The 17,259-nt window shown below is 40.8% G+C and overlaps 1 protein-coding gene across 1 annotated transcript in view; it reads right to left on the bottom strand.

Annotated features, from left to right (window-relative positions):
• The window catches only part of ATOX1 (antioxidant 1 copper chaperone), a 19,577-nt gene extending 8,285 nt beyond the window's left edge, over window positions 1-11,292 (bottom strand). The window contains exon 1 of the mRNA XM_027841699.1: window positions 11,182-11,292. Coding sequence (XP_027697500.1) covers window positions 11,182-11,187 — 6 coding nt within the window. The 5' untranslated portion in view covers window positions 11,188-11,292. The remainder of the gene's footprint in view (window positions 1-11,181) is intronic.
• Window positions 11,293-17,259: the final 5,967 nt, after the last annotated feature.

The following is a 17,259-nucleotide window of genomic DNA, read 5'->3' as shown; positions in this document are numbered from 1 at the left end:
GAGAGAGAGAGAGAGAGAGAGAGAGAGAGAGAGAGAGAGAGTGAGAAGTTGAAGATGACACCTAGGCTGAGAGCCTGGATGACTGGAAGGATGCTCATGGGGACAGGGACTATCTTTTCCTGTTTTTTTATATCCCCAGAGTTGAGCACTAGTACATGGCACATAGGAGCTTAATAAATGCTTATTGACTGACTGGTGTCTTTGACAGTAATAAGGAAGTTCTGAAGGAGGGGGGAAAGATAATGAGTTTGGAAGTCTTTCAAAATTGTTTGTCTTTATAATATTGCTGTTATTATATAAATTGTTCTCCTGGTTCTGTTCATTTCACTCTGCATCATTTCATACAATTCTTCTCATGTTTCTCTGAAACCAGCCCTTTCATTATTTCTTACAGCACAAAAGTATTCCATCACCTTCATATGCCACAATTTGTTCAGCCATTCCCCAAATGGTGGGCACCCCCTCTGTTTCCAATTCTTTACCACCACAAAAGAACTAATGAAATATTATCAAGCTGTATGAAACAATGAATATGAGGAATTCAGAGAATTAAGTAACTGATGCAAGCAAGCAGAGTAAGGAAAATTATATACATGACTACAATAATATAAACAAAACAACAAAGTGAAGATAAACACTGTTACATGAGAAAATGCACTATGTATAAATACCTCCCCCCCCCCCCACATGATCAAGAGCCATTACCAAATAGGTTAAATGGACAAGGCATATGGAAAGTTTTCAGAAGGCTGAAAACTATTGACAGCTATCTTTTCCTTTTGAAGAGGTAAGAGACTAGAGTTGCATAATATTACATATCTGATCACATGGAATTGTTGGGTCAACTGGTTTTAACTGTTTTTCTTTGTTACAAAGGTTGGTTTAGGTAGTCTCTGATGTCCCCTTCAGCTTCATTATCTAAAATTCAATGATCTTAAAGGAAGGTGAGATTCTGGGTGGAGGAGATGGGCACTGAGTATATCGAGCAATGACTGGGATAAAGGGGTTAAAAAAGTCATTAACAAAATATTTGGAAAATTCTTATAAATTTAGTAACCATCAAAAAACACTCAAGAAAAATATAGAACAAGAAGTAAAATCTTAAATAAAACTCTTAGAATAGGGATTCCTAACCTGAGGCATATATACCCTCTAGAGGGTACAAGAAGCTTTTTAAGGAGGGATGGAGACTATTTGGTAAACAACTATATTACCCTACAGAAATACTACAAAAGAAAAAATGTGGATTGTGGATCTGTGGTGAGGAGGCATAAATGGGGTAGGAAAGGGTGGGAGTATTATAATACATCTGAAAAATTTGAAAGAGACAGTTGAAGGAATAATTCATACTGATGACAACCAAATAAATGAGATTTTAATATGGAACTCTTTTCATGTTGAGCTAGAAAAAAATCTGCAACAACCGCCCACTGAAAGACAATAAACTGAATTCCAAAAGAACCAGAGACTCTGAATTGATTTCCAAACAATGAAGTTACAAGCCTTTTGCTGTACCCTTGGAGAAGCTTATCTCATTGTTAACAAATGTGCTCACAAGGTCTGAATCCCATTGATAACAACTCATCTCTGTGAATCAGGATTTTCAGTCCTGTTCTCAAGCAAATCCAAAGCAAGAAACAAACTGTAGGCTGAACGTGATATTGGATGTCTCTTTCAAAAACTATACGAAGAAAAAAACGATCTGTTGACAGAAAAGAGGATCAAGAATCTTACTAATTAATTGGACTCAGTTCTGATAAATATTAAACAACTTTATGATACTAATAATGTGTACTGAACAAAATTTTCTTTATGAAAAATTAATCTATTTTATTTTTTATTCCATAAGTATGGCAAACTCCAGAACTTAATTTTCTTTCCCAATGAATAGGGAATGCAGGGGGCAAGCAGGCCGAAAAGGCAACAATCACTACTAAGCACTTACTATATGTCACTGTTGCGTTATGTGCTGGGGATAAAAATACAAGCTAAAAATACAACCCCTTCTTTTAAACTTACATTCTAATGGGGAAGATAATACATAAATGAGAGATGAAAAGGGGATGAAGAAGCTGGGAAGAAAGGCACCCATGGAATTATGGTGGTGAAATCAGAGTCAGAAGCAAGACTGGAGGGGAATGAAGGTCTGGGCTTGTCGAAAAATGAAGGCCCCAGAAGAAACTCATCAGTGGGACAGCAGGGTAGAGGGATGTTCCAGTGAGAAAAAAGGTGTGAAAACCAAGATATGCAGGGACTAAAAAAGACTGGGGAGCCCTTCCCAAACGAATCATCAAATTATAATCAGTCATCGAGTTACAGTACTGGTTCTGCTGATTTTCTTATGCATTAATATAGGTCTTATGTCTTTATTTGCTTCATCTTTACTTTAAAATATCATGATTACTTCAGCCACCTACCAATTATTGGACATTTAGGTTGCTTCCTTTTTCCTTTTGGCCTTACATCTAGGTCAGCTATGATTATTTCTATACAGGTAGTTTTTTATTTTTTATGATTTGGAGGGAGAAAAAATCCCAATTCCTTTTTGGAATATGCAATGGAATCAAAGTGTTCAAAGGCACAATGCGGGGATTTTCAAAATTGTCCAGTCTGCAAAAAAAACCACTGAGGCAAAGCTCTAAGCTAATGGCACTTTATTAAAGGGTCCATGGTCCCCTCTAAGGAAGTGACCCCACACCTTCACAATCTGAGATGCCCCTTTCCTCCAGGGCTTTAGTTTTATAGTGCTCAATACCCAGACAGTACAGGTGGAGTAGGCCAAAAATACAGTCTGATTGGTGGACAGATCTTGCCTACAATCCTCCAGAAGGGTCTACACAAAATATAAAATCCTACTGGTTGACAAATGGACTTGTAAGCAGACCTCAAAAAAAAAAAGAAAAAGAAAAGAAAAAGAAAAGAAAAAGACTTATCTTGACCTTCAAGGAGACCCTACCAAACCAATAAGCAGGTTTACGGGGTTGTGCTGATAAGTAGATGTCAAAATACCTATATGAGCCAATGGGCCAGTAGAAAGGCAGCCTTCAGTCTGGCAACCAGGGTCACTAATTAGCTATGTGCTCATGGTCATCTCCCCATGTTGGGCAACAGAGGGATGACAAGGGTCAAAGGAACAACAAAAACAGCAGGGACTTTCCATGTAATTGAGTTACCACTGTCATAATGGGCTTGGACACCATAACAAGGGAAAACAAGGGTAGAGGTCCTCTAGTTAGCTTTCCTATGATTAAGCAAGTGAACTTACAATCTGCAGTTCATAGCTCTGAGGCCTACTATCAGAACTTGTAATCACTATCCTTATGGAATCACATCAAACTGATTAATACCAATTGGAATAAAATAAGGGTCCAATAAATCATCTATCACATTAGGTATGATCAATTGTGTACTTCTTATCATATATGGTACTACTGCTCTCCAAAACATCTGCAGCAATTGACAAGTGGCGCCACTAGTGTAATGTAGGTACTATTTTCTCTTGATGAGCTTTCTAAAGCCTTCCCACTACAGGGTAGGCCTCTTGTTCTGAACTCAGCAGATGATATCCACTGATTTCAGGACTAGCCCTCCAAAGTGATAGGAAGCAGGGGAGCGGGAGAAAAGAACTATTGTGTGCCTAAAAAAGTTCCTCCTGAGTGCCTGTCATGGGGTGCCATCCACCAATCAATCAACAAGGCACTAAGCACCTACTATGTGCCATGTACTGTGCTAGGCACTGGGGACACAAGTACAAAGAATGAAACAGTCCCAACTCTCAGTGGGTGAGTCTAATGGGGAGACAACTATATATAGCACAAATATAAAGCTAATAAGTACACACACACACACAAAGTAGTTACCTACAAGGTAGTTTGCAAGGGAGGTCACTATCAGTTGTTTGTGGAGGTGAGTGAACTGTATCTTAAAATAGAAGAGAGGGCTTCTATGAGGTAGAAGTAAAGAGAGAATGAGTTTCCAGGCAGGTTTCAGGGTCAGAGCAAAGGCATATGGACAGGGGATGGAGTGTTGTGAGTGAGAAATACAGAGGACAGTTTTGGCTGGGTTGAATGAGTGAGAGGGAGTAATGTCTAAAAAGGCCAGAAAGGTAGGATGGGACTTAACTTAAAAGTTAAACAGAGGAGTTTATATTTTATCCTACAGGCAATAGGAAGCTACTGGAGTTGATTATGTAAGGGAGTCACACGGTCAAATTTCTGATCCAGGAAAATTACTCTGGTAGGAATGTGTAGGATGGAGTAGAGTGGTAAGAGAGACTGGAGGCAGGGAGACTAATTAGGAGGCTATGATAATAATCTAGGTGAGAGGTGATAAAGGCCTAAACTAAGATGTTAGCTGTGTAAGTAGAGAAAAAAAAGAGATCAGATATGACAGATGTTGTAAAGGTAGAAATGGAAAGATCTGGAAACTGACTGGGGTATTGTGGGGTGAGGGACAATGAGGAATTAAGAACAATGCTGAGATACTGGAAAATGAAGGACAAACAACGACAACAGAAATAGGGAAATTTGTGGCTGGGATTCTTAAGCTGGTGTCCTTGAACTTTTTTTTTTAAATTTTGATAACTATTTTAAGTGGTTTACTTTGTAATCCTATGTATTATTTTATGCATTCAAAAACATTCTGTGAAGGAGTACATAGGTTTGTTTTGTTTCTTTTTTTTAAAATCAAGCTACCAAAGGAGTCTGTGACAAAAGAAGTGAAGAGCTCCAGATATAGGAGGAAAGCTCATGAGTTCAGTTTTAGACAGGTTGAGCTTAAGATGTCTATGGTACATACTGTTTGAAATGTCCAATAGTTACCTGGTCACCTGGGGCTGAAGCTTGGGAGATAGACTAGATTAGGATATATAGACCTGGGAGGCATCTATGTTGAGATAATAGTTAAACCCATGGGACCCAATGAGGGTCCAAGAGAATGAGTATAGAGGGAGAAGAAATAGGGGTCCAGCTTAGAATTTTGGGGGAAAAAACCCACATTTAGGGGGTATGATGAACCAGCAAAGGAAACTGAGAAGAGGTCAGACAGGTAGGAAATTAACCAGGAGACAGCAGTCAGGAAAACTCAGAGGGGAAAGAGTATCTAGGAAGAGAGAGTGGCCAACAGTGTCAAATTCAGCAGATCAGTTGAAAAGCATTAGGATGGAAAAAAGACCACCAGACACGGCAATTAAGGGTTTATAGGTAGTTCGGGATAGAGCAGTACCAGTTGAGTGATGAGGTCAAAAGTCAAATTTCAAAGGGATGAGGAGTAAAAGAAGAGCAAGAAAAGAGACAATAGGCAGGTAGACACTATGTAAGACATACGTTCTTTGGCGGCACTAGATGGGGCAGTGGATAGAGTACTGGCCCTGGAGTCAGGAGGACCTGAGTTCAAATTCGGCCTCAGACACTTGACACTTACTAGTTGTGTGACCCTGGGCAAGTCATTTAACCCCACTGCCTAGCCAACAACAACAAAAAAAACCAAAACACAAAAAAACTCATTAAGACATACATTCTTTGTTTTATTGTGCTTCACAGATACTGACTTTTTCTTTTTTAAAAACAAACTGAAGGTCTGTGACAACCCTGTATCAAGCAAGTCTATTGGTGCCATTTTTCCAACAGCATGTGCTCAGATTGTATCTCTGTGTCACATTTTGGAAAATCTCATAATATTTCAAACTTTTTCATTATTATACCTGCTATTATGATCTGTGATCATTGATCTTTGTTGTTATTAATGTAATTCTTTTGGGGAGCCATGAACTTTGCCTATATAAGACAGTGAACTTAACTGATAAATGTTGTATGTGCTCTGATTGCTCTACTGAATAGCTGTTCCAGTTTCTCTCTTTCTCCTCTGCCCTCTCTATTCCCTGAGATGCAACAACATTGAAATGAGGTCAATTAATAACCCTAAAATGGCCTCCAAGTGTTCATGTGAAAGAGTTGATTGGTGAAGTAAACTCCACTGTTGTCTTATTTTAAGAAATTGCCACAATTCTCACATTCCATGTACCAATGGCAAGTGGAATCATCTTTTCAAAAGCTTTTGTACATTTTTTTGTGTTTACCACAGAGTAGGATACCTATCTCCTGTGGTTAGCACACCAGAGTTAGGTTGGGTGAAGCAGACAATTTCTAGGCATCTTTTCTAGGCTCTTCCTCAAGCCAGGAGGTGAGCAGTGCAGTCCTTTAAAAATGCTGCTCAGACACCCAGGAGGCTGCTGAATCCCACTGCTGCTTTAGTCCAGTGAGAAAACAACCCTATGGTTTGGGCTGCCTTTGTGCATGGTTGTGACTATAACTCCCAGCGTATCCGCATCTTCATCACTTGTCAGTTGCCACAAGACTTTAAGGTAGGTAAAAATGGTAAAATGGTATGGGTGATATCTTTTGACTTGCACATAAACTGGATTCAAGTGAGGCAGAGTCGTGCAAAGTCATCAGCCTTACTCTCTCTTCCAGAGTCATCAAAGTCCAGTGGCAAGACAAAAGTCAAGATGATTGGTGATGGCCCAGGATGCAGGGGATGACCTTGGCATCTTCCATGTCTAACCAAGCTCTAAGCACTCCACCGTGCCTGCTTTTAGTTGCCTTCATTGTCTTTGGAACAAACTGTTCTCATCCACTCATTTTATCGGGGGAAGTTTTCATATGTTTGGGGTAGACACCCTCCTAACTCACCGACGGGTCTGAGGCCCCTTGATTGCCCTCAACCTGGTTTAGTCAGTCTGCCAGGATCACACAGAATAAAATTTTGGGTCTAAGTTGAAAAGGCTTTTTTTAAACATCAAGCTGAGGAGTCTGACAAAACTCTTACGTACAAATTTTGCATATATTAAACTTGCAAAAAAGTAAAATCATTTCAGCTTCTCTCTCTTAATCACCTTAATTCCTCCCTTTCACTCATCTCACAAGTGGAATTAGTCACTGAATCTTATAGATTTTATCTCTTTAATCTCTTTCCTTCATCTCTTCCCTTCAACTCACACAGTTACCACCCTACTTCAGGTTCTTATTATTGATCACCTGGACTATTTTATTAGCCTCCTAACTGGTAAAATACAATAAAACATAGATAACATTAATACATAGTTCTCTAAGTCAATATGCTCTCACAAGGATCCTTATATATGGTTTAGTGGTCCTGTTTCTATTTGTGTTTAACATCCCTGGTCTACATTGTACTCCTAAGAATCAGTCTTTCCTCTCTTCAATATTTTAGAAAATATTTAATGAATACTCACTGCAGTTATTGTCCAGAACTTCCCCCTAAGTCTTCTTTCTTTAGGAAGGGTTTGGAGTGAGAGCTGTACACCAATTATAAGATACATTGATCAAATGTTTTATTCAGTTTACAAGGAATCTTAGAACTGGAAAGTCCTTCCTCATATGCTACTTATAACAACAGAAAAATAACATTTGGAAGCACCATTAAGTAGAAGAAAAACTACGTTCAAATAAAAGTGCACTCCCACCATAATCTACCCTCCACAGACTTAGAAGTCACAGGAAGGCAGATCTTGGCTCAATATAAGGAAAAAGCTAACAATCAGACAGCCTGACAGCAGGCAGATAAGGTTGTTTCCATAAAGAATGAGTTCCCCATTGCTGGAAAAGTTAAAGCAGAAGCAAAGAGATCACTTTTCAGGGAAGCTATAGTGGGAAGAATGGATTCAAATATTGGATGATCTCTAAGATTCCTTCCAGCTCTGAGATTTTATGTTTTCTGGGATGGAAAATACCAGAAGCACTCCAAACCCATACCATGCTTATTCCAGGGATGAAGGTCAACCGTCTATTGTGCAGTGAGTATCATCTCTACCTCACAAGATGGTTATGAGGCTCAAGAGAACAATAATCATAGCTAACATTTATACAGTGCTTACTATGTGCTAGGCACTGTGTTAAGCACTTTACAATTATTATCATTATCATCATCATATTATCTAACATTTATATAGAACTTAACTATATGCCAAGCACTATGCTAAGTGCTAAACAAGCATTATCTTGTTATTAAAAAGACTAAGAATAATAGCTAACATTTATACAGTACTTATTATATGCCAGACACTGTGCTAAGTGCTTTACAATTATTATCTTATTAATAATAATAAAAACCTAGCTTTATATATCGTTTACTATGTATGTGCCAGGCACTGTGTTAAGCACTTTATAATTATTATCTTCTTATTAATAATAATGGCTAACATTTATACAGGACTTGCTATATGCCAGGCACTGTGCTAAATGCTTCACTATCTTATTATTATTACTAATAATAATGGCTAACATTTATGTAGCACTTACTATGTGCCAGGCAACGTGCTAATTCATTTATAATTATCATCTCATTCAATCCTCACAACAACTCTGGGAAGTAGGTGTTATTATCCCCATTATATAGATTGGGAAACTGAGGCAAACAGAGGTTAAGTAACTTGCCCAGGGTCACAGCCAGTAAGAGTCTGAGGCCATTTTAGAACTCTGGTCTTCCTGGCTCCAGGCCTAGCATTCTATCCACTGTGCCACCTAACTGCTCACTTTGCAAACTTTAAGCTACTTAAGCATATCATATATACTTTAAGCATATCAGCTATGACTACTGTTATTGATCATGAATGGTTTCTTCTAAGCTGACATGAACCTTTAAACTTGCCCCACCCCCTTCCCTCTTTACTGTAATTGTACACAGGCAAAAACTATTAGAGTTGTATGAAAGGAAGAGCAATGAATTAGGAGTCAGGTGACCTCTGTTCCAAGTCCTGGTTCTGCCACCGATTCACTGGAAAAATCACTTCCCTTTTCTGGGCTTCAGTTTCCTCCTCTGCAAAGTGAAGAGGTTGGGTGAGATGACCTCCCAGTCTCTTTCAATGCTGTTCTAATTTCCTTTCTGGCTTCGTCTCACAGAATCCATCTTCTACACAATAATAACAGCCTGCATTTATAGAGTGCTTTACATTCACAGAATGCTCTATCTACATGAACTCATTTGGTAAATGACACATTCTTTTAGATATCTGAAGACCATAATCATGCCCACCCCTCACAGTCCTGTTTCTAGGCTAATCCAACTTCAGCTCCTTCAAAGCATCCTCACTCAACATAGTTTTGAGTTATTTCACCATCCTGGTTGCCCAGCTCTTGTCAATGTCCCTCCCTAAGAACGCTGTCCAGAAGTTGACCCGATATACACCAAGACCAAGGGCCAACTGCCTATGGAAGATAAGGACCCACAAAAGGAAGGAGCCAATTCGAGGCCCTTCCATGGCGCCCATACATCACTGGGTGGGTCTCCCTCCTGTCCCAGGGAGATTAACCCCACGGCTCCGGCTCCGGCTCCGGCTCCGGGGGTGAGGCTTTCCTTTCACAATTCTAAATGAGACTTTCCGGGCATGGGAGAGCTAATCGGTCCAGTTCTTTGGCCAGGGAGCTTTGTCTCTTTTGTTTGTGGTTTCTCTCTCAAGCCCTACTTAATGAGTCTGGTTCTGAGAGATAAATACCTGGGACAGACAAATCCTGGAATTCTTCCAGGTTACCTAATAACTCTCCAAAGACAGGCTGCTAGGATACAGAAAGCCTCAGGGACACCACCTGGCATAGATTACCCACTGTGGGCAGAACACTGTCTCAGGCACTTTCAGGAGGAACTGGATGTAAAATCAGAATGATGAGAACTAATAGTTACACAATATTTTAATATACACTTATCTCATTTCCTCCTCAGAAACACCCTGTGAAATAAGTACTGCAAATATTTTTTTTGTTTGGATGGAACTTGTGATTTCATTGAGGGAAAATTCTTTTTACTAATATAGGTCGGTGCCTGATCTACAATTTACAGTCTTGTTTAATGGCTCAGGGAAAGAAACACAGCCAGTGTATGTGTTAAAGGCATCTCTTGAACCCAGGTCTTCATGACTCTAAGGATGTCTTTCTATCCACTGTTCAAGGCTAACTTAAGTGCAAGTATTGTTAATTCTTTTTGACAGATGATGAAACACAGGATCTTCAAGGTCATACACTTTAGTAAGTGTAGAAGACCGTACTCATATTTAGGTCTTCTGACTACCAATAGTCTTTCCCCTAAAACCCCAAAGCCATCTCTGCGGACCCCAACTAACTGTATCCTATAAATTAACTCTCTTGGTTATTTTTTTCTGGGCCTTCTATGTAAACAAGGGCATCCTTTTGTATGTTTGAGATTACCAGAATGAGGCTTGGGAGTCAAGAGATCTGTGTTCTAGTCCACCCTCTGCCACTAAGAAACATAAATCAATGTTCATTTATCACCTCTCTGAGCCTCACTTTCCTCATTTAGAAAAATGAGAAAAAGTAAAGAAAATATATTTGAAAAAAGTTACAGCTTTATTACAGATGTATAGTATTAACAGCCCTAGTCTTTGTGTCAGAGTTGGTTCCTAATCTAGGAAATTTTACCAGACCCTAGTAATGAGGAGATCGACAACCTCCTAAAAGGTAGAAGAAAAGCAGTATGGGGAAGCCTCTAGGTAATGCAGGAGCCCAACCTCCTCAAAAAAGAAAAAAAAAATGATAAGCCAGAGATAACGCAGACTTCATACCACAGGTCTTGGTCAGGCCCCATGCACTCCTACATCAAATAAGGTAATATTTGCAAAGCATTTAGCACAGTGCCTGGGTACATAGTAGCATTAAGAAATGCTGGTTTTCCTCCTCCCCAACCACCTCCACCAGGCTCCTTTTATAGCCTCTGCATATTTTCTGAAGGGTTTTCGGACTAGGGCTCAGGGATCCCCAGGGGGCCAAAGAGTATGGATAGCATATGGGCGCCAGGGTCTGAGAGTACTGAATTGAAAGGCTACAGGCCCAAGATGTGGAGGGGCCCAAGGCTTGGCTGGGATCTGGGGGCTCCTCTCGAATTTTGCCCTAGGTGGTCAGGGTGTGGCAGGACTAGAGGACGGAAGAATCTCGGGAGGAAGGACCGAGCTCTTTCACATACCCTCTTCCGGGAGCCCGCTCTTTGAATCCCGGGCTCTTTAAACCTCGGCCCCCCGGCAGGTGCACGGCGGGGTGCAGGCAGCGAAATGTTTGGGAAGGGGCAGGGGCAGCGGCAGGCGCCGGGCTCAGCGAAGGGTCCCTCGGGCCGAGCGGATCCTGAACAAAGGAAAGCGGCGCGAGCGGCGCGACTTACCGGCATGACGGCTGCGGCTGCGAGAGGCTGCAGGCTGGGGACTGCGGACTGGGGACTGAAGGATGGAGAGTGCAGGCTCCCGAGGCGGGGACTGTGGAGTGCTGGGCGCTTCCGGATGCGCGGCTACGCGGGCCCCAAGCCCTGCCCCCGCCCAGGGCTGGGCCACCGCCCGGCCTTCTCTGGTGCAGGGCGCAGGGCGGGGCTGCTGCGGGAGGGCGGGGCTCCCTCGGTGGGCGGTGCGGGCAGCACCGGGCTACAGGGGCTAAAGGCGGTGATGCCACAGATTGGGAAACTGAGGGAGGAAAGCGTCTGGATCCTGGACAAATGTAGAGATGCTCAGAGATACGAGGATGGGCAGAGAGACCGACGAGAAATGGAGGGGCAGAGGCAGGCGCAGGTAGCCAGAGGCGGAGACCCCCTCCATCAGCTTGGCGTCCCCTCCGCCGCCGCTGACGCCAAAGATGCCTCCCTGCAGCCCCTCTCCTGCTCGTCTGTCTGCCTCCATGAAGAGAGGAGCCCACTAATGAGCACAACGCGAGTCATACTGTAAGAGCTTAATAAACGTTTGTTAGCTGACTGGCACGATGCCTGTAGCTCCTCCATTGTGAAAGAGTGCTGACTTTAGGCTTGGTCCTACCAGGTTTCTCCAGGCCACACGTGGCCCTCTAGGTCCTCAAGTGCTGCCCTTTGACTGAATCCAAACTTCACAGAACAAATCCCCTTTATAAAAGGATTTGTTCTGTAAAACTTGGACTCAGTCAAAAGGATGCACCCGAGGACCTAGAAGGCTACGTGTGACCTCGAGGCCGCTGGTTCCCCACCCTACCTAACCCCCTTCAAGAAATGGATCTGACATACAAATAAAGTCAGATCTAAATAATTGTACCCATCAGTTGCTCATGGGTAGGCCGAGCTAATGTAATAAAAATGACAATTCTATCTAAATTAGTTTACTTATTTAGCACCATACCAATCAAACTACCAAAAAATTATTTTATAGAGCTAGAAAAAACAATAGCAAAATTCATCTGGAAGAACAAAAAGTCCAGAATATCAAGAGAACTAATGAAAAGAAATGCAAGGGAAGGTGGCCTAGCTGTACCAAATCTTAAATTGAATTATAAAGCAGTAATCATCAAAACTAGTTGGTACTGTCTAAGAAATAGAGTGGTGGATCAGTGGAATAGGTTAAGTATGCAAGACACAACACTCAACGACTATACTAATCTACTATTTGATAAATCCAAAGCCTCCAGTTTCTGGGATAAGAAATCACTATTTAACAAAAACTGCTGGGGAAACTGGAAAAATGTATGGCAGAAACGGCATAGACCAACATCTTACACCCTATACTAAGATAAAGTCAAAATGGACACAGGATTTAGATATAAAGACTGATACTATAAGCAAACTAGAAGAGCAAGGAATAGTTTACCTTTCAGATCTATGGAGAAGGGAAGAATTTATGACCAAACAAGAGATAGAGAACATTATGAAATGTAAAATGTGTAATTTTGATTACATTAAACTGAAAAGTTTTTGCATAAACAAAACCAATGTGTCCAAGATTAGGAGGAAAGCAGAAAACTGGGAAAGAATTTATATAACCAGTGTCTCTGATAAAGACCTCATTTCTAAAATATGTAGAGAAATGAGTCAAATTTATAAGAATATAAGTCATTCCCCAATTGATAAATGGTCAAAAAATATGAACAGGCAGTTTTCAGAGGAAGAAATTAAAGCTATCTATAGTAACAGTAAAAAATCACTATTGATTAGAGAAATGCAAATCAAAATGACTCTGAGGTATCACATCACACCTATCAGATTGGCTAACATGACAAAACAAGACAATGATTAATGTTGGAGATGTGGCAAAAGCGGAACACTAAGGGGCAGCTAAGTAATGCAGTAGACAGATCTCCAGCCTTGGAGTCAGGAGGACCTGAGTTGAAATCTGACCTCAGACACTTGACACTTACTAGCTATGTGACCCTGGGCAAGCCACTTAACCCCAATTGCCTCACCTAAAAAAAAAAAAAATAAAAAGAGCAAAGTGGAACACTAATGCATTGTTGGTAGAGTTGTGAACTGATCCAACCATTTTGGAGAGCAATTTGGAATTATGCCCAAAGGGCTATAAAATTGTGCATACCCTTTGACCCAGCAATACTACTTCTAGGTCTGTATCCCAAAGAGATCATAAAAATGGGAAAAGGACCTACATGTACAAAAATATTCATAGCAGCTCTTTTTGTGGTGGCAAAGAATTGGAAATTGAGAGGATGCCCATCAACTGGGGAATGGCTGAGCAAGTTGTGGTATGTGAATGTAATGGAATACTATTGTGCTATAAGAAATGATGAACAGGCTGACTTCAGAAAAACCTGGAAAGACTTGTATGGTCTGATGCTGAGTGAAGTGAGCAGAACCAAGAGAATGTTGTACACAATAACAGCCACATTGTGCAATGACTAATATTGATAAACTTAACCCTTCCCAGCAATACAAGGATCTAAGACATCTCCAAAAGCCTCGTAATGGAAAATGCTATCCACATCCAAAGAACGAACTATGGAGCTGCCTCCTTCTTACTATAGATACTATAGATAGCTTTAATAATATAAGCTCTCAAGGAGCTTATATTATATTGCCAGAAGTAACATAAATATAAATACAAAAAATATACAAAGTAATTGTGGGGGATACTGGCAACTGGGGCAATGGCTGGGGGAAGCTAGAGGTTCTTTAAGTCAGAGGGAAGGTGGGAGTGCATTCCCAACAGAGGGGGACAGGTTCTGTGAAGGCACAGAGACTGGAGAGGGAATGTTATGCACAAGGAACAACAAGCAGGCCCATTTGGCTGGAATGTGGGTTGTGTGGAGAGGGATGTGTAAGAATAAGGCTGGCTGGAGCTAGATTATGAAGGGTTTTGTATGGAAAGGGAATAAGCATTTATGTAGCTCCTACTATGTGCCAGGCACTGTACTAAGCAGAATATTCCCATTTTATAGTTGAGGAAACTGAGGCAGCCAGATGTTAAATGATTTGCCCAGAGTCACACATCTAGTATCTGAGGCTAAATTTGAATTCAGGTCTTGCTGACTCCAGGCCCAGCCCTCTATCCAGTACACCACCTAGCAGCTTCTGCTGTAGGCTGGTTGCAAAGTTTGTACTTTGGCCAAAAGGAAATCAGAAGCTTCTTGAGCAGAACATGTCATGGTCAGACCTGTGCTTTTTCAAATATCAACTTAGCTGCAGTGTGGAGGATGGAATGGGGAGAAGAGAGACTGGAAACAGGTGGGACAATTATTAGGCTATTTTAGTAGTCTGGGTAAAAAGTGAAGAGGGTCTGAACAGGTGAGGTCAACCTGGGAACGAAGAGAAAAAAAGGGATAGATGTGAGAGATGTTATGGAAGTAGAATAGACATGCTTGTTCAGTGGGTAGATACGGGTTATAAAGAAGAGTGGAGTCTCCTAGACTGCGAACCTGGGTTACCAGCAGTATCACAAAATCACAGAATTCTAGAATCTGAAGGAACTTCAGCAGCCCTCTAATCCAATCCATCCCTGAAAAGGAACCCCTACTATAACACACCCAACTAGTGGTCTTTCAGCCTCTACTTGAAGTCTCCCAGTGGGAGCCATCCACTCCCCTACACTGCCCACAAGGAAGGCTCTTCCACTTCTGGAGAGCTCTGATTGCTAAATTCTTTTCTGATATCAAACCTAAATCTGTTTCTTTGCGCCTTCTACCGCAGTTCTGCCCTCTGGGGCTAAACAAAATAAGTCAAATGCTTCTTTCATGTGACATTTCTTCAAATACCTATCATGGAATCTTTTCTTCTCTAGGCTAAACATCCCCAGTTACTTCAACCAATACTCATATAATAGGACTCAAGGTCTTCTACCCAATCACATGCCCTCCTTTGGATCCTCTCCAGCATATCTAGGTTCTTTCTAAACTGTAGTTCCCAGAATTGAACACAACTTCCCAGATGTGCTCTGACCCATGCCGAATATAGAGGGACTATTGCTTCCTTTTTTTTTCTAAAAGTTATGACTCTCTGGATCCCAAGATATTTTTTAGCTCTTTTTGGCTGCCATATCACACTGCTAACACATGTTGAACTTTTGGGACAGTGAAATCACCAGATCTTTTTGAGATAAACTGCCGTCTAACCATGCCTACTGCCATCTTGTACTTGTGAAGATTTTTATTTTGAACCCAAGTGTAAGATTTTACATTTATTGCTATTGAATTTATCGCTCATTGCATTCAGCCCAAAACTCTGGTCTGTCTACATCTTTTTGGATCCTTACTCTGCCATCCAGTGTGTTTGTGATCACTCCTTTGTGTTATTTGCGGATTGTACTGTCTTTATCCAAGTCATTAATAAAAATGTTAAGAAGTGCAGAGTTAAGCATAGGTCCCTATGGCACAGCATCCTAGACTTTCTTCCCGACTGACATAAAAATATTAACTACTTCTCGTAGAGTTCTATTGTTCAACCAGTTCTTTAATCATAGTTATCATTTAGTCCACATCTCTCTTACTTTTCCAAAAGGATAGTATGAGATCCCTTCTCTCTACTCACATAGTTAACTACATTAGTTTAGGCCCTAATTGCTTCTCACCTGCTCCTCACCTGCTATAATCCATCCTACACACTGCTGCCAAAGTAATTTTCCTTAAGCACAGATCTCACCATGTCACTCCCTTAATCAATTTCATGACTTCGAGAGCCTCTAGAATATATATATATATATATGCATGTATGTTTGATGTGTGTGTATATATATAATATATATGTATGTATATATAATATATATCATATATGTCATATACACACACATACATACATACGTGTCTGTGTGTGTGTGTTCTTCTGTTTAGCTTTTAAAGCCCTCCATAACCTTGTCTTAACCTATCTTTCCAGGCTCATTGTCCATTACTTCCCTTCTTACTCTCTAAAATTTAAACTGGCCTTATTTCTGTTCCTGACACGTGATATTCAATCCTCTGTCTCTGTGCCTTTTCACAGGCCATTCCCTAGGACTGGAATAAACTATGTCCTGACTTTCACCTCATAGAATTCCTCTCTTTCTTCAAGAGGTAATTCACACAACACCTTTCAAGTGAAACCTCACACGATCCTCTCAACTGCTATTGTACTCCTTTTAAACTATGCTATATTTAAACACTTTGTATTTATATTTATTCTATAATACTTATATATGTTCTTACTATCTCCTCCACTGTAATGTTGAATTTTTTTTCAAGCAGATTTTGTGTCATTGATTGTATCTGCACAATGGCTGGCACATAGCACATGTTTAATAAATCCTTGTTGATTAAGTGCTTGTTTGATTGCTGATGCCCCCTTCAAGGACACTCTCAATGTATGTGTAGATGACTCTCATAAACATTACCCACATATACAGTACTAGTTGTTGACGACACTAAAAGCAAGTGTGGTTGTTCAGTCATTTCAGTCATGTCCGACCCTTGTGATCCCATTTCGAATTTTCTTGGCAAAGATACTGGAGTGGTTTGCCATTTCCCTGTCCAGCTCATTTTATAGATGAGGAACTGAAGTAAACAGGGGTGAAAGTAACTTGCACAGGGTCACACAGCAAATAAGTGTCTGAGGCCAGATTTGAACTCAGGAAGATGAGTCTTCCTGACTCCAGGCCCAGTACTCTATTCACTGTACCACCTAGCTGTCCCAAAGAGCAAGTAACAAAGATAAATATCAGAGCGTGGCACAATCTTATTCAAATTACAAATTGTGTCAAGAATAATAAAGCTCAGAATGAGCTGGGGCTGTCAAGGGAAGCTTTAGTTAATAAAAAGAATCTCATAGCAGTAATCAGTCATTTCCTGCCTATTAAAATACAATCAGGGGCAGCTAGGTGGTGCAGTGGATAGAGCACCAGCCCTGAAGACAGGAGGACCTGAGTTCAAATCTGGCCTCAGACCAAACACTTGACACTTATTAGCTGTGTGACCCTGGGCAAGTCACTTAACCCCAATTGCCTAAAAAAAAATATAATCAGCTTATTATTATTATTTT

Source organism: Vombatus ursinus, unplaced genomic scaffold (genome assembly GCF_900497805.2).
Source record: "Vombatus ursinus unplaced genomic scaffold, bare-nosed wombat genome assembly UNPS02014863.1, whole genome shotgun sequence".
Classification (NCBI taxonomy): domain Eukaryota; kingdom Metazoa; phylum Chordata; class Mammalia; order Diprotodontia; family Vombatidae; genus Vombatus; species Vombatus ursinus.
The sequence above is the reverse complement of the archived record's forward strand: the minus strand, read 5'-3'. Positions and strand labels throughout refer to the sequence as shown.